This window comes from Prunus avium, chromosome 8 (genome assembly GCF_965620075.1).
Source record: "Prunus avium chromosome 8, drPruAviu1.hap1.1, whole genome shotgun sequence".
In the NCBI taxonomy this organism is placed as follows: Eukaryota; Viridiplantae; Streptophyta; class Magnoliopsida; order Rosales; family Rosaceae; genus Prunus; species Prunus avium.
This window is the reverse complement of record NC_142291.1, coordinates 31,509,729-31,526,279: the sequence shown is the minus strand read 5'-3', so window position 1 is coordinate 31,526,279 and position 16,551 is coordinate 31,509,729. Positions and strand designations below refer to the sequence as shown.

Below are 16,551 nucleotides of genomic sequence, written 5' to 3'. Positions count from 1 at the left end.
ATTTCTATCACCGACCAATTTAACATCTCACATTGTAAATAGGGTAGATAATCTCCAATGGAAATATGCTATATGAGATTTTAATTCTATATTCGATACCAAATTTAAGAGCCGAATGAGATGATATTAAAAGTTATTCCATTAATGGTGCCATTTTGAAAAGGAGATTATATAAGTTGACTATCAAATATGAGATAATAAATTAGATTATCTCAAATAGCATGATGCTAAATTGGTATATTATAGTTGAAAAGTGAAAAGTGCGCCAAAGTATAGGATACTTCATGTTACTTTATTAAACAGTTGAAATACTTGTTTAAATATAGATGACTCTTACGATTAGTCACGTAAAACGGGAGTGAATTCTAATCGTAGAAGCATGTCAGACTCACAATAGGGTCCAAATACATTAACAAACATTAATTCGTCACACACCCATATCTACATTAGGATCCACATGCATCAATCAAATACATTAGGATCCACATGCATCAATCAACAAGAATCAGTCATACTCCACACACAATTGACCCTTGCATCATCATTAAGTACATATGTGAGAACATGAACAAGTTAATTGAATAGAACATTAATGAATCTAAAATCCGTTACATTATGTTTATAGAGAGGACGAAAGGTGACGAAAGAGGAGAGCGTTTGAGTTTGGGGTTAGGCAACAACGCATTGGAGCTCGAAACCACGGTTTTCTCGGGCCAGGGGGTTTTGACCAAAGTCGCCGAAAACCAAAGCCGAGCCTTGGAAAGCCCAGCCACACCATCCTTTCTTCTCAGCCCACCCCACCCATCTTCTCTCTCTCTCTCTCTCTTCTACTGTAACGCCTCTAAACACCTTCACACTCTCAGATTGAGAAACAGAACAAAAACAGAGCACTCTCTTTCTTTTCTCCCTCTCTCTCTCTCTCTCTCTCTTATCAACAAGAAGCTTCCGTTGTTTTCTCCTAAAAACCCCTTCTTTCTAATCAAACCTTTTACTTTCTCTCTCTTTCTCTCTCTCTGAGACCCAAAAGCTTCAAATTTTTGGGTTTTGTTTGTGGGGTTGATATGGCGGAAAATGATGGTTTAGAGGGGGACCATTTGGCTGTCACAGAGGGGACTAGTTTCTCTCAGTTACTCTTCGCTGCTGATGAGGTTTGTGGTCTTGGCATGGACGACGAAACCTTTAACTACACCCATTCATCTGCTTATTCCACCCAGATTAAGCCACCCAAAATGCTCTGCTTCGGGAACTATGATCACTGCCATGGCGATGGTCTGGAAATTGGGTTTTCAGAGACTGCTAAGAAATCAGGGGTTACATGCAGCGATTCCTCCTCTGTTTCTTCAACCAGCAACATAAGCATCAACGCATTGCCCAAATCCAACAATGTCAGTGATCAACAAGTTCTTAATTCCTTTTTTAATTTTTAATTTAATTTGTTTTCTTTTACGATTTTGTGATGCTTTTTGGGCTTAATGGCAGAAAAGGATAAATGGGTTAGGCCAAGAGTCGGTGCAGTGTGCAAGCACCATCAGCACAACGACGATTGCAAGCCAGAGAACTTCCAAGAAGACGAAATCTGAGAATCCCACATCGACAGGCAACGCAAAGGTCAGAAATTTCAACAAGAAACCCATAAAAACTAATCTGCACCATTGCATGTCCCTCTGTCTCTCCCTCACTCACACTCTTTGCATGCTATGCTCTCTGTCCTTTCTGGCAAGATTTGACCAAATGGGTTTGAATTTTTCTGCATCATTATAGAGGAAAGAGAAGCTTGGAGAACGAATTGCAGCTCTGCAACAACTTGTATCACCCTTTGGCAAGGTCAAATTCCAAAACCCAACTTGACCCAGATAGTTTTTTTTCTTTGTTTTTGGTTGCAAAAATGTATCCGATTGAATAGAATTATAAAATTGCTATAGAAGTTTGACATTTTGGTAAATGTTTTCGGGAAATTGGAAATTGGTTTCTTGCTGCAGACAGATACTGCATCAGTGCTTCACGAAGCGATGGGATACATCAGGTTCCTGCACGACCAGGTTCAGGTTCTGTGCTCGCCTTACCTGCAACGCCTGCCTTCATTACCTGTAAGTCCCAACAAAACCCACACACACAACTAGAGAGACTTTCAAAGGGGCCAAGAATTACAGGAGGGATAACTTTTACGTGTTATTGTATTATTGGCCGGATAACAAAACAATGCTATTCCTGTTTGAGGAAAATTTTTCTGCACACACAATACTATCTCTGTCAGATTTTCTTCTTTCTTCTTCCATCTACGTCCACACTGTGACGTGTCATTGGGTCCCAGCCTCCATGTGGGTCCCAAACAGATGTGACTTCACTGACCCCATGAGTGAAAAAAAGAAAAAAAAAATCAGAACCTTCTCCTGGTCAATAGTCATAGTCAATTAGTCAAAACCAGGACGGTGTGCCTATACCAAAACTGGTATTTCCCTGCAGACGGGGTTAGATCAGTTGGCTTATGGCGGTGAGTCCGTCTCCTTACACACAAGTTTGAGTCTCAGTTCCTGCAAATTAGATTAATTTAGAGTAATGTAGACTATAGCTTGTATTAGAAAAAACCGGGATTTTCCCAAATTTTCAAGTTTCTTTTTTAATTTTTTATAATTTCACTGTGGTTTTCACTTGAGTGTGTGAAATTGGGTTTGAAAATTGGAAGGATGGAGAGATGGAGGAAGCAAGAAAAGACCTGAGGAGCAGAGGACTGTGCCTGGCCCCTGTGGAGTACACAATGCACGTGGCAAACAACAATGGTGCTGATTTTTGGTCACCAGCCATGGCCAACAACAACAATAATGTTTCATCTTCAATCAAGTAAATGGAAATGGCTTTTGTACATGGTCGCCTAGTGCCTGCTCGTTTTGGTCATTTGAGAAGCCTATAAATTTGACATGACGACAGCTATTTTTGAGGAAAACCATGAAAAGGGTAAAAGAGAATACAGAGGAAGAAAAGCGAAGCAGAGGAATTGAAAATCACATGGAATCTGGCTGGTTCTGCTTTTAGGGTTAGAGAGGAAAGTTAGTAGCTGTAGCTGTGAAAAAGGGTTTTTGTCTTCTCTTTTTTTCATCGTTCTTTTTGGTAATTCTGAAATGGAGAAAAAGTGAAAAAGTGAGAAAAGGAAAGAAGGAATACATGTGGGTTTTGGATGGGATTATATTAGCATGGCTTACATCTGTAAATTTCCTTGGGTTAACCAATTACCAATTCCATCTTCAGAATGAGCCTACAACCATCTTGTGCAGTTTTCTTTTTTGCAGTTCTTGCATTTCAGAGATAGATTGTACTGAATTTTTGTGCATTGGCCTGGATCTTACTCATGTAGGAGTTAATTTTTTGTTCTCTCTAGTTTTAAAGGACAAATAATGAGGTGAGTTTATTATATCGAATCATATAACTCAATTTTAACGAGAAAAAAACACGTTTAACTAGATCACACTGCAACGTGATGTTACAAATTCACTTATATTGTAGCATGTATATGTTTATTAATACTATACTCTTATGTCATGACATATCAATTTTGTCATCCACTAATGCACATCATGCACATATCAATTTTGTCCTTCAATGTACCATTCATTTGTAAATAGTGGGCCCATATAGGGTTGCTAGGCCCAAGTTCTTGTGTAGCCTTCTTTGGGTATTTTGGGCCTTGGGCTCCTACGCTACCAAATGAAAAAAAAAAACCAAACCGGACCTGACCGTTAAAAACCCCGTCACCGGCGAATGGCGCCGATACCAGCAAGGCCGGTCAATCCTTCACACATATAAATCGGGTTTTCAATTTGCCGCTTCATTTGAAAAAACGTTTGCACAGAAACGTATAACAGCTTCCTGAACACTCTTTCTGCATAGAAATGAGTTTGAATTCGTCTCGCTCTGCGGGATCGTCTGGCCAACGATCGAAACGAAGCTTCAATTCCAACTCTTCGAACCACTCCGCTAACAGTGACTCTAAGAAGAAGACGACCAACCAGAAAACCCTAGGCGCATCTTGGGGCGCCAATTCTCACTCTTCCTCTCGCTCCTCCTTCAAGAAATCCCCATTCTCCGATTTCGGCAGGTAATCTTTCACGAATTCTTAATTAGTGTTTGATCAAAACTATGGAAATTGGGAATTGGATGAGAAGAACAATAAGGCCTAGTTTTGTGTCTTTTTTTTTTCTTCACATTTTGAATCTGTGTCTGTTCTTTGTCAAATTGAGTGCAGTTACATGGTAGAGAAGAACAGAAAACTCCATAATCAGTTTGATAGTGAAGCTTCGAGTTCTTCGCATAATGGTTTAAATACCGGGAAGAATATTTTTCGCGGGGTGTCTATATTTGTGGATGGTTACACGGTTCCTTCCAGTCAGGTTTGTTTGATTTCTGATGTTCACCTCTATTTGACTGTTGAATCAATTGCCCGTAACATTAAGGTTGGCTAAAACTTAGCAGTGGAGAATGAATAATATGAGGCTCCTTTTCTGTTGATTTTCCTCAATGATTCTTAGCACCAAAGGGAGAGGAGTTGTTTCATGTGGGTTTTCTTGGTGTTGTTGATGATAAGCTGTTTCAGGAACTGCGAGGCTACATGCTGAACTATGGTGGAAGATATGAGAATTACTTTTCGAGACATCGTGTTACGAATATCATTTGCAGTAATCTTCCTGACAGTAAAGTAAAAAATTTGAGGTTCATACTTTTTCCTTACTTTCAGATCAATAAAATCATGAAAATCAATTTCCTTTTTTGTTTTTCTCCATACCTTTACTCTCCAATAAGTTTGATTTATAGTTCGTGATCCTAATACAGGTCTTTCAGTGGAGGGCTCCCAGTGGTGAAACCCTCCTGGGTTTTAGATTCAATTTCTGCTAACAAACTCTTGAGTTGTAAGTTTGCGGGATTTGTTCTCTTCTTTCTCTCTCTTGTTCTGTCTTCTTTTTCTTGAAGTTTTTATTTGGTCTTCTTTTAACAATGAGATTTAGGAGTCAGCTAAGCATTACTACAAAATACCAACTAATTGGGGTTGTATCTTGATGCACCGCGCAGTTATATTATTATTAAATGTATCCGAAAGTAAAGTGTGAGATTGGATTAGGGGTATTTGCTTGTGGGAATACTTTGTGTCGGAGCTCCTATCATGCTTGTTCACCCCCATTATTATTGGTCGTACTTTGATACTTGTTTTTTGGTTTTTGAAGAATGGCATGAAGAATCACATGTATCTTATTTGTAAGGGATTTTAATTTTCTCACTGCAGGGGTTCCTTACCAACTTGACCAGCTTGCTTGTAACCAACCGAGGCTGTCAGCCTTCTTTGCTCCGAAAATAATCCCAGACTCTGGCGATGCTTTGAGAGATGCAGCTAATCAAGTAAAATACGAAAATGAGGATACATCTTTGGTGGAAGCCAGATTGGAAGATGCTGACGAATCTGAAGCGTGCAGGTCCACTGAACACAGATGGCAAATTAGTGGAGAATCTGATAACGTGATGTTTGAGAAAAACAATGAAGAATCTGGTCAGGAGCTACATATTAGTAGTGTAAAAGATTGTGAAATGAGAATAGTAGAAATGACTGCTTCGGCTGCAGAAGATGATGGCAGTGTAAAAGATGAGCTTCAATATAGTACCCACCAAACATCTGCATCAGCTAGCAGCTGCCGCTTGCCGACCTCTTCAAATGCTGGGTCTAATCAAAGTCATTCAACTCTTGGGGATCCCAATTTTGTGGAAAACTATTTCAAGGTACTGAACTAAAAACTAATTGTGTGCTCTCCTTTTTTCATCTTAATTGCTGCTGAACGAAATTCTCAATTCGACTTGATTAGTTTTTCTAAAGCAATGCCTTCAATTTTTTTTTCTTACATTGTTGTTGCTGAGAAGGGTAAATACTTTTCTATTGATACCATGACTTATTGGCATACTCCTTGCATTTCTTTTCTAGAAATTTAGATTTTATCTGCATGAGCGAACCTTTTTGAAACTGGTTAGGAATGGGCGCCACTATCCCAGCCCGGATCCAGCCAGGTTCTATTGATCATGTCCCCTTCCCAACAGTTGTACCTTGTTTTGGGGCATCTAAACCAATCACCCTCAAGGAGTTACCAATTGAAACTTTAAAACTATCCTTTTGAAGGGAATCAAGGAAGTTGCGTATGATGGGTGTTTCAGGCTTTGTGATTGAGATGATACTAACGTATTTGCTCATACCGTTTGAGAACCTTCCGATGTTGAGTTATATCTGTCATATGGTTCTAGTTGATGTTGTCATATTTGTGAATGATTAGCATTTGGCTACTGTTTTGCTGTACTAATTATTAAGATACTTAGCTGCATTCTTTCTTAATATCCTGTCGGAATCTTTGCTTTCTGCAGAGCTCAAGGCTGCACTTCATAGGAACATGGAGAAATCGGTATCGTAAGCGCTTTCCCAGATCTTCTAAAGGGTTTAAGAGCACAGAGCCTAATCTTAGTGCTTCTGCTAGTTCCACTGCCATTATACATATTGACATGGTACCCTTCAAATCCAAGGCTGTTAAACCTGAATTGTGATTGCTGTGTTCTTATACTAGTCTGGTAATTACAGGGTTTAGCTTAGTTTGATATGTCCTAGACACTGAACTAGCAGGGGTCATGGTTAGTTTAAAAATACAGGGTCCCTGTGATTTCATTTAAGCACAAGGGCGGTTAATTATGGATTCATTAGAGTTTTAAAATTAATTGATTTTGGAATAATGTGCAACATGAATACCTTAGACATGATGAAGTTTTCTGAATAACTGAGAGTTTGAGTGAGATAATGCCAATATGCTCTTGTAGGACTGTTTTTTCGTGTCAGTGGTCATCAGGAAACGTTCTGAGTTGAAGGATAGGCCTGTAGCTGTATGCCATTCTGATAGTCCGAAGGGAACTGCTGAAATTTCATCTGCGAACTACCCTGCTCGAGATTATGGTTGGTTTTGGTGACAAGTCTTAGTAGCAGTGTTTTCTTTTTTCAATTTTATTTTGTCTTGGAAGCTTATATTCTGTATATAAAAGTTTTATTTCTAACATTCAGGAGTGAAGGCTGGGATGTTTGTTAGAAATGCCAAGGCTCTTTGTCCACACCTTGTCATTATTCCATATGATTTTGAAGCTTATGAGGAGGTAGGTTTCTGGAGCATCTCATTATTATACCTTGTATATTCTTTTACAGGGATAACAAAAATTTTGTCCTTTGTTTCCTGTATTTTGCCATGTTGAGGAAATTTTATGAGCTATATGATCTGCTGTGCAGGTAGCTGATCAGTTCTATGACATCTTGCATAAGCACTGCAACAAAGTACAAGTATGCTTCTGGAAGTTTGTTATTTAAGTACTTCAAGTTTTTAGTTGCTTTCTTGTTAATATTGAAGTTGTTTAATTTAGGCAGTAAGCTGTGATGAAGCATTTTTAGATGTCACAGACGTCGAAGGGGTAGATCCTGAGGTGTTAGCTTCAACAGTAAGAAAAGAGATCTTTGAGACAACAGGATGCACTGCAAGTGCTGGCATAGCCAGAAATATGCTCATGGCTCGTCTTGCCACTAGAATGGCTAAACCAGATGGTCAATGCTACATTTCTCCTGAAAAGGTATGATCTCTTTTGTGTTCTTTTGCATTGTCCTCTCTTGCTCAAATTTTGAACCAATGTAGACTTTTTTTCTTTGAATGTAATATGGATACTGTTGAAGAATATAAAGTCCCAAATCGGAAACTTGACAAATAAAAATACAACATATAATTAATGGTGCTTATACATGCAGAAAAGGTGCTATTATCTTTTAGCCATAAATACTTCAAATGAAATTTTGAATGTATAGTACTTGGAATTCTGTTTTGTTTTAAACTCTCTTCGCATTTCATTACACTTCAATAAACTGGGAAAACGTGATACAAGGCATGGATGTTTTGTATAAGTGAGGTTTCATTTTTAAGATCACCAGGGGATCCTTGGTTGACCTTTTTCACTAGAAATTTATCTTCTTGTTATTTCCCTTTGGAAAAATTTTGTGTCTCCATTTGATTTGTTACCCATTCATGTCTTGGCATGCTTGTGCTGTTCTGTCTCATTTGATCATTATCTCCTGATTGCTTTTGAGTACCTAGTGATTCTTGTAGTTTATTAGTGTTGTAACTCACTACCACGATGTAGTTATTTTTTTATTGTTTAAATCTGTGGGACTGAAGTCTGTAGACTCCTTGTCAATTTAAATTTCTGTATTAAACACACTGACACATTAGTCACAAACATATGAATGTTGCTATTTCATTTTTCAGTTGGTGTTTGTGAAAAGTAAGGATGACTTAGTTGTTATGCACCTCGTAATTCTAAGTTTTAACATCGACTTTGTTACTTGCTCAATGGACTTCTATCCGTTTGTAATATGGACAATCCCTGGAATGTTTTTTTGCAGTATGCCTTATACTTACATTGTAGTTTTAGTACATCAGGTGGATGATTATTTACATCAACTTCCAATCAAAGAACTTCCTGGAATAGGACACACTTTAGAGGAGAAGTTGAAGAAGCAAAATGTTCAGACGTGTGGACAGCTGCGTATGATTTCAAAGGTCTTTTTTATCTGGACCTTGATTTTCTTTCTTCATGCGTTGGGATAATTAAGTTATAGTTCTACTTTGTTAGGAGTAATTTGCAATATATAATAATCAACTTTGCTAAGCGTGGGCAGATTATGATCTCCCAAATATCATTTGTTCCTAGAATGATCAGCATATATTTATATATATGTCAATCCCTAATTTGTATGTTGACTGGATTTAGTTAAATTTCTGCTTAATGTTTTGATTTGTAAGGAAATAAAATTCCATGGCAGTATTCGATTTCTGAAGGACAAAGTTATGAAAAAAAGAAGGGAGTGACAACATATAATGATCTGTCATTTTACGTGGACTAATAATGACTTCAGAATTAGTTGCTGAGTTATCTGTTAATGTGGTGTTAATCTGGTCTATTTCTTGAGATATCCTACTTGACAACACTTTCCGTTGGTTGAGGTTCATGGATCAGTCATAATTCAAATTTTTAACTTGTTGAAAAATAACTTGCAATTTGATTGTATTAACATTAGAGATGTTCATGTGTTCTTTGTGTCTTCTTTGATTATTCAGGACTCTCTTCAAAAGGACTTTGGAATGAAAACTGGGGAGATGTTGTGGAATCATAGTAGGGGCATAGATAATCGGCTAGTTGGGGTGATTCAGGTTTGATAAAGAACATACCTTGGAGATCAACTGCTTACTTTCTACATTTATGTTTCATATGACCCTGTTCTCTTTCCAACTCTCCTCTTTTGCATTGAATTCCCCACTCCAGTTCTGCGAGAGCAATTTTTGTTCTAAGAGCTTGTTAACTTCATTTTTCTTTTTTGTGTGTGTTTACTACCATTTTAGCATTGCTTACGTATGGTCTGTTGTGCAGGAATGCAAGTCTGTTGGTGCTGAAGTGAATTGGGGTGTGAGGTTCAAGGATTTGAAAGATGTCGGTAGTCAAATAAACTGTTAAAAAAAAATATAACATTACTTTTATATGCAGGCAGGTCAAGAGTTTGACCTTTGAATTGTTTTCAGGGTCAGTACTTCCTCTCAAATCTTTGCAAGGAGGTTTCTTTGCGCTTGCAAGGATGTGGAGTGCTGGGGCGTACTTTTACCCTTAAGGTGTATTTCTTCTCTGAAGTTTTTTTAGTCAAATAAGGGTTGAGTGTGCATTCCTTATTATGCCTCTTTCTTCATCTCTTTAAAGGATTGGTGCATGTCAGTGATCTTGGGTGTTGTGAACTAAGTCTGACATTGTTCTACTTTATTTGATGTATTGTTACAGATTAAAAGAAGAAGAAAAGATGCAGGGGAGCCAGTGAAGTATATGGGCCACGGAGACTGTGAAAACTTGAGCCACTCTGTCACGGTAGCGATATATACACAATTTACCCTATATAAATATACACAAATGTGCAAGTAGCAGGCACACATGCATGTTTGCATGTACACACAAGTTTTGTTGCATAATCTATCATTATACTGCATTTGGGGCCCAAGATCAAAGTTTTGTTTCATATTAGGTTCCAGTTGCTACTGATGATGTGGAAGTGCTTCAGAGAATAGCAAAGCAGCTATTTGGGTCTTTCTCTATGGGTAAATTTTCTTTTGGCTTGCTTAGAAAATATTCATGTTTTCATATAAATGGAATAAATCCAAAAATACATGTTACCAGTCTTGTAATGATGTTGAACCACTTCCTAGGAAAGGAAAGTCGAGAATTTCATGTATCGTATGTAGTGTTTGATGTAGTCATCATATTTGGTTGGTCTCTGGATATTTGTTTTCTATGATTATATATTATTTTGGCTGTCTTTTAAAGCATGAACTATTAGAGTTTTAATTAGATAGACCAGTTTTCTGAAACAACAAAGTATTTATGGCCATTAATTGGTAACGGCGGTGGTGGTGGACAAGGAATTATGCCATGGACAAAGGCAGTGGAGGTTATGGCGCTTTGAAATTATAAGCAGTCTGCGGTGATGGGTTTTAGGGGCAGATGATGATTTGCATGGCTATTATAACAGCTACATAATTCAGACAAAAGAAGAAAAAAACCAGCTATAAATTCAGCGGTGGGGGAAGTCTCGTTTGGAAATATGGTGGTGATCTGGACAAGTAATGCAATTATGCTGATAGTTGAGTAGGTGGTGGGTCGTTACTGTAGGTTTTTATTTTAATTTATTCTATAATCATATAAGCATGTTCAAGTTCCTTTCTGTTGCTGTTGGAAATTTTTTTATCTCGAGTTTAGCTACTAGTAGGGGATGATATCTATGTAGAAGTAACTTATAACTTCATTTCAACCTTTTGATTACTCGTATGTAGATGTTAAGGAGATTCGGGGCATTGGCTTGCAAGTTTCCAAGCTTGAGAATGCAGATACTTCAAAGCAAGGTGCAGGTCGCATTACTCTGAAAAGTTCACTTAAGCTGTATTCAATATATTGCTGTTTGTTTGCAATTAAGTCATTTCAGACATAAATTTTATATGTTGCCGCTTCGGCTAGACAGGAAGTAATCTATATTATTTATTATTATCTTCTTGACCTCTCTCTGGGGTCAACTTCTTCACTAATATTTTTGGTTCGAAGGATTTGGAAAAAATTCTTTGAAATCATGGCTCATGTCTGCCTCAAGGAGTACAGAAGAGCAATATAATTTTCATTCTGTAGCTGGGGAGAAGGTGAATGTAGGTAATATATATATATATATATATATATATTTATTGTTACAGTTTATTCTTGACTTCTTTTGTTTTGTTATTAGTATAAAAAAAAACTACTTTTTTGAATTAAAACTTGTACAGCTTTCACAGTGGATCATCTTACAGATTGTGAGGATCGGAGAACTGATGGAACTTCAGGCCAGTTATGTGATGATTCACTTGGTATTCAAACTCCAGTAGGCAATCATCAGTCTAGTGGTGAACCTATTCTGAACCAGGTTTCAGCACCACCGCCTTTATGTCATCTTGATTTGGGAGTTATTGAGAGCCTTCCTCCAGAAATATTTACAGAACTAAATGGAATCTATGGCGGCGTGTTAGTTGATTTTGTTGCTAAAAATAAACGAGAAAATACCAGCGCAACTGTGTCACATAAACAAGTAAATGGTAATATTTTTTTCCTTACCTGTCTATTCATAGCAGATCCTATTTATATTTCCTCTATTCCTAATGGACTTGTTGGTTTTATCTACTTAGGTGCGAGGAATGGGGGTGGGAGACCTCTCTTTAATGAAGTGGTCCCCGGGAATGAAGTAGCAGTAGAAAATGAGGTAAATTTTCCCACTTATGCTCTTTCTTCTGGAGTTATGTTTTGCCAATGCTTCATGTATTCAGTCAGTACCTAAAATCAGAATTATGTGAAACAAAACCTTCTTCAATTGCTGGAATTTCAAATTAACTAGAAGTTAACTTTCTCTTTTACAGCCTCGCAGTTCCTTATGTGCATGCTCGTTTGCTCAATTTCCATAGTAATAGCCTAAGGTGATACGGCTGTATTTGTGATGCAGCTTTAAGTTCAGATAAAATTCTCACCTTGTTTTGGAAAGTACTAAATCATTAAAAAAATTAATCTAAGAATCTCTGCATTTTTTTGTCATTTTCTTCTTCTGTTGCAATTGTTAATAAAGATTCAGTTGGTCTATCTTGTTCTTAGGTGATCTATGCTCCTTGTTTCAGTGCCTATGCTCTTATTCCAGAAAAGGATTTTGCTATTGAAACTTTGCTGTTCTCATTGTCTGAAAATGAAAGTACTATTATACATCTGTGTTTTGGATAGTTTTACATTACTGGTATGTCTCCTTGTGTGATACAGCAATCAGTTGTGGAAAAACAAGCAATTCCTTCTTCTGTGGGAGAGTCCTATCATGTGGCAGTTTCCACATCAGGTCCTGGAAACACTGATATCATGCCTTCATCTTTAAGTCAAGTAGATACCTCAGTGTTGCAACAATTGCCTGAAGAACTGAGAGTTGACATACTTGAGCAGCTTCCTGCGCACAGGAGACATGACGTATCTTCAAGTGCTGCGTTGGGCCCTCTTGTAGAAAAGCCTATCGAATCATTAGATGTGAGTAATGGGGATCATTCTGGACCAAGTGATCCTGCTTTGAACCACACACTTTGGATTGGAAACCCTCCTGGGTGGGTTGATGAGTTCAAATCCAGCAAGTGCATGGTATTAAATATTCTTGCTGAGATGTATTACAAATCAGGGTCAAGAGGAAATTTATCTGCAATTCTGCGAAATACTCTCTTGGAATCTCATTATCCTCTGGATTCAAGTTCTGACAGTTGGATAGAAGCTGTATACAGCTTCTCTGAGCTTCTCAGGCAATATATTAAGTCAAAGATTGACTCAGATATTGAAGAGATCTATGTTTGTTTTCGTCTTCTTAGAAGGTAAATATAGATGCCAGTTGAGATCATCGTTGCTCACCCCCCCCACCCCACCCCTCCCCCCTCTCTCTCTCACGTGTTCACACACATTTTCATAATCCAAGCAAAAACTCTCACCTTACCTTTGGGAGGTACTTTTGCCTTCCAAACCATAGAAGAAGTACATAAAAGAGAAAGATGTGGGTTGTCAAGCAATTTCCTTGTAAAAGATTAACTCTGGATGACATGAATTCTTCTATTGCTTTGCTTATTTTACAAAGAGGCTAGAATAATGTTTCAATGGAGGAAAATATGCTTTCCTTCCCTCTCTCCTTTCTTTTCTTCTCCACCTCATCCTTTGCATGCTCCATGATTATTTCTGTAAATACATTGGAATGATACCCCACAGGATGCATTTCATGTTTAGGCTGTGTATTTGCGACATGTTCACTCTTATATTTTTGCATCTATTACTATAAATTGATTGGAATTTATCTATTGTATCAGGTTTACAATGAATTCAAAATTTTTCTTACAAGTATACAACAGTGTCTCTCCTTATCTTCAGGTGAGTAGTTATTGTTATCAGAATCAAAATTCTCAAGACCTTTTTCCTATGACAGTCAGAGTATCTTAAATACAGCCCTTGTCTAAGTAAGAGCATCTGCATATAGGTAACCATTTTTTCTATGATAGATACTAAGCCTACCTTCACAATAGGATAACTGCTGACAATAGGATCTTTTGGTACGCTATAATTCTCTCTCTCTCTCTCCCTCTGACAAATAATCCATCAAACTGATAAGATTCTCTCTAAAGGTTTGTTAGTTAAAATTTTCATTTTGGTTGCAATGACATGCACCATCTTCTACATGCTTTTATCGGGCTGTATTTGAGGTATGAACAAACCATTAGTAAAAGAACCTTTTAACTCATTAAATGGAAAAACCATGAGGATAACAAAGCCAGACTCTGTGCTCTATCCCACTGCATTAGCGAACATTTCATTTCAAGGAATCTTTTATTATATGAATGAAATTACGACTATAGTTTAAGTATGATGAGGTACTATTTTCAAGTTTTGATCTTGCCCTCCCGTGTTCTGCTCAGTCTTCCTCATGGTTTTCTTGATTTTATATTTTAGGCATCTGTCACTGAGAGCTATGGAGGAAACTTGCACATTTAGCTAGAGTTGTGCTTCTTGTCATTTGCCTTCACATAGTGTGCTGATTTTTACATCTAAAGGGCCTAAGATACCATTTCTGAGCAAGGTGTACCTTGAGATCATAACTTCAATTTCCAGAAGTTGTGTGTTCACATTCAGGTTCCATTAATGTAGGTGAGATTTTGTTCATGTTGGCTTTAAGGCTTGAGTGATTCATGTTGTTGAGTTTATTATGCATTCATTCTTTCAGGTCTAAGCTGTCTGATCAATTTGATTCCTTGAGTATGCTGCGTATGACCTTGCTAACTTACGTGTGATCACAACAGGATGTACTTATGGAGTAAACATTCTTCCCATTCTATATTAAATTTTGTGAACTCAACTATTTGCTTGCTAGGTTATAGCTTAACAAAAGTTCAGTACTTGTCTCAGGTTTTCATCAGTGAAAAAATGAAAGAAAAGAAATGGCCATAAACTGAAGATGATATCTTTGATTCTTTTGGATGCTAAGATAAGAGATGGGTTCGACAAGGATAAGATTCTCAACTCCCATTAGAAAAGGGAGGTGATAAGTTTTCCTGGCTGTGCAGAGAGGATTGTTAACTTTCTGCCATGGTTTTGTCCTTAGTCTGCATCCATGTGTGAAATATTGTTTATATATGTAGATTTCGACTGAAAATTCGGTCAGGACCAAGAGCAACTTGAGAATCAATGTCAAATGAGGTTCAGAGGAGGGCCAGAGAGATTCCAGTTAGGGATTTGTAGCAAATTCACGAAAATCCAGACGGCACTGGATCTAGTAGAACACAGTTGAGATGTGCTTTTCGGACTATGTATATCTCCATATCTCCATGTTTGTTCAGGTCCGCCATGAAGGTTTGTTTGAAAGTTGGATCTTAGGGGTAGCATTGCTTCAACATGAGCATAAAATCCTATATGTCAGAATTACTTCCTTGTAGAATCAAGACCTGTACATTACGGGTTGTCATATACTATTTATTTCTAGGGACGAAGAGCTGAAAGTACATGCATCGAGAGGTTGTACTCAGGTTTTACATTACACTCTCCCATTAATTGTAAAATTGTATTAAAAATTTCTGAATAATACAAAGTAAAAAAATGTCATACAAAGTTGCAAGTATATACTCTCTCTCTCTCTCTCTCTCTCATGCATTTCAAGTTGAATATCTTATAAGTTTTGCGCTCACAAATTCACATTGTGAAGTGCAATAAGCCCATACTTCGTACTCGTTTTCGAAATAAAGTTAAAATTATCTTTTGGTTGCCTTTGTTTTGTCAATATACTATTTCAATTATTTGATATGTTTGACTTTTGTGGTTCATATGAAAATGTTGATAATGCAAAAGTCAGCCCAACGGAAAGGAAAATGCAGACAGAGAGGGAAGTAAAAAGTTGGTCGAACTTTGAGATTTGCTCCTCTTTAGGCCAAAATGGTTGAATGGTTTTTGGTCCTAGACCTCGTGTCATAGAATGTTTTGCATTACAAAAGATTATTAAAAGTTTTGGTCCCCAGTGACGCACAGTTTGGTGCCACCAAAATGGAATCACCTTTCAACGTCGAAACATGTTCATACATTGCCTGGTAAGCAATGTGTTCACTTTGCAGGGACAACATTATAATATTATAGGCTCTTCAAATTTTGAAGACCTTAAAGTCGGCAGATGATATTAGTCAGAAATAATTCAGATTTGTGGTGAGAGTAAATATAAAAACGAGTAATGCGAGTTCCGTATTCCTTCTACTCCTTTTCTTCTCATTTCTATTGTGCAATATTTTATGATGATAACAACCATTCATTTTTTAGGTCATCACAAGAATTAATCGTGCAAAAAAGTTGACCAAAATTGGAAATCGACAAGCCATTTCATTTACAGTGCGATAGTTTAGTGTTTAACCAAAATACTAGGGTTGTCTATTTATTTGATAACAATTAGATGACTAAAACAATTTTCAATTTAGTTTATTTTTTTGCAGATATAATCTATAAAAGGATGGCTTAAAAGATAGATGATTTTGATCTTAAAACCACATTACAGGATGAGAACGAGATATGAATAACTAAAACATTAGTATCATTTAGCTTAGTATCCAAAATTTAAGATTAAAATTGAGCATCTAGTAAATGACATAATGAGTCCTTTCATTTTTTTTTTTTCAAATTGAAAATAAAAATGAAAAAATTGAGAGTTGAACTATGGATATATGTATATGCGTAGTAGCTGTGGATAAGAGAGATGGTTGAATTAGGACTTTGCGGCATTGACAAAAAGATTAATTGGACTTTCATCAACTCAAGCTATTTTAAAATTATGGAATGTGGACTGTGGAAAAAATGTGAATTTGAGCAGTCAGTGAGGGAGAGTCTGAAACCACAATCAACGATGTCAAAAGTTGA

The 16,551-nt window shown here is 37.1% G+C and overlaps 2 protein-coding genes across 13 annotated transcripts; both read left to right on the top strand.

Annotated features, from left to right (window-relative positions):
* The first annotated feature begins 624 nt into the window (after positions 1-624).
* On the top strand, positions 625-3,245 carry LOC110767948 (transcription factor bHLH113). Of its 2 annotated transcripts, none has more exons than XM_088245097.1 (5): positions 625-1,385; positions 1,480-1,608; positions 1,762-1,824; positions 1,984-2,087; positions 2,684-3,245. In XM_088245097.1, the coding sequence occupies exons 1-5, from the start codon at positions 1,062-1,064 to the stop codon at positions 2,715-2,717; spliced, it is 654 nt and encodes a 217-aa protein (XP_088101223.1). In that variant the 5' UTR covers positions 625-1,061; the 3' UTR covers positions 2,718-3,245. The 2 variants fall into 2 exon arrangements, with proteins under 2 accessions (XP_088101223.1, XP_021827307.1); XM_021971615.2 differs by having other exon boundaries at positions 630-1,385; positions 1,980-2,087.
* Positions 3,246-3,805: 560 nt separating this feature from the next.
* REV1 (DNA-directed DNA polymerase) lies at positions 3,806-15,419 on the top strand. 11 transcript variants are annotated; one of them, XM_088245948.1, is made up of 26 exons: positions 3,806-4,090; positions 4,238-4,382; positions 4,577-4,701; positions 4,822-4,898; positions 5,270-5,757; positions 6,388-6,525; positions 6,832-6,964; positions 7,070-7,162; positions 7,293-7,339; positions 7,420-7,623; positions 8,484-8,603; positions 9,162-9,254; positions 9,472-9,531; positions 9,621-9,707; positions 9,871-9,954; positions 10,109-10,181; positions 10,914-10,982; positions 11,179-11,280; positions 11,394-11,699; positions 11,790-11,863; positions 12,406-12,992; positions 13,476-13,536; positions 13,665-13,715; positions 14,113-14,307; positions 14,384-14,473; positions 14,566-15,419. In XM_088245948.1, the coding sequence occupies exons 1-23, from the start codon at positions 3,885-3,887 to the stop codon at positions 13,686-13,688; spliced, it is 3,396 nt and encodes a 1,131-aa protein (XP_088102074.1). In that variant the 5' UTR covers positions 3,806-3,884; the 3' UTR covers positions 13,689-13,715; positions 14,113-14,307; positions 14,384-14,473; positions 14,566-15,419. The 11 variants fall into 11 exon arrangements, with proteins under 11 accessions (XP_088102074.1, XP_088102075.1, XP_088102069.1 ...); XM_088245949.1 differs by lacking the exon at positions 13,665-13,715 and having other exon boundaries at positions 11,418-11,699; XM_088245943.1 differs by lacking the exon at positions 13,665-13,715 and having other exon boundaries at positions 14,113-14,303.
* The last annotated feature ends 1,132 nt before the right edge of the window (positions 15,420-16,551 follow it).

Coding starts and splice junctions, on each gene's coding strand:
- LOC110767948 (XM_021971615.2), top strand. CDS start 1,062: ATGGCGGAAAATGATGGTTTAGAGGGGGACCATTTGGCTGTCACAGAG. Junction 1,609..1,761: donor CATCGACAGGCAACGCAAAG/GTCAGAAATTTC, acceptor GCATCATTATAG/AGGAAAGAGAAGCTTGGAGA. Junction 2,088..2,683: donor AACGCCTGCCTTCATTACCT/GTAAGTCCCAAC, acceptor GAAAATTGGAAG/GATGGAGAGATGGAGGAAGC.
- REV1 (XM_088245943.1), top strand. CDS start 3,885: ATGAGTTTGAATTCGTCTCGCTCTGCGGGATCGTCTGGCCAACGATCG. Junction 4,702..4,821: donor AGTAAAGTAAAAAATTTGAG/GTTCATACTTTT, acceptor ATCCTAATACAG/GTCTTTCAGTGGAGGGCTCC. Junction 9,708..9,870: donor GGCGTACTTTTACCCTTAAG/GTGTATTTCTTC, acceptor GTATTGTTACAG/ATTAAAAGAAGAAGAAAAGA.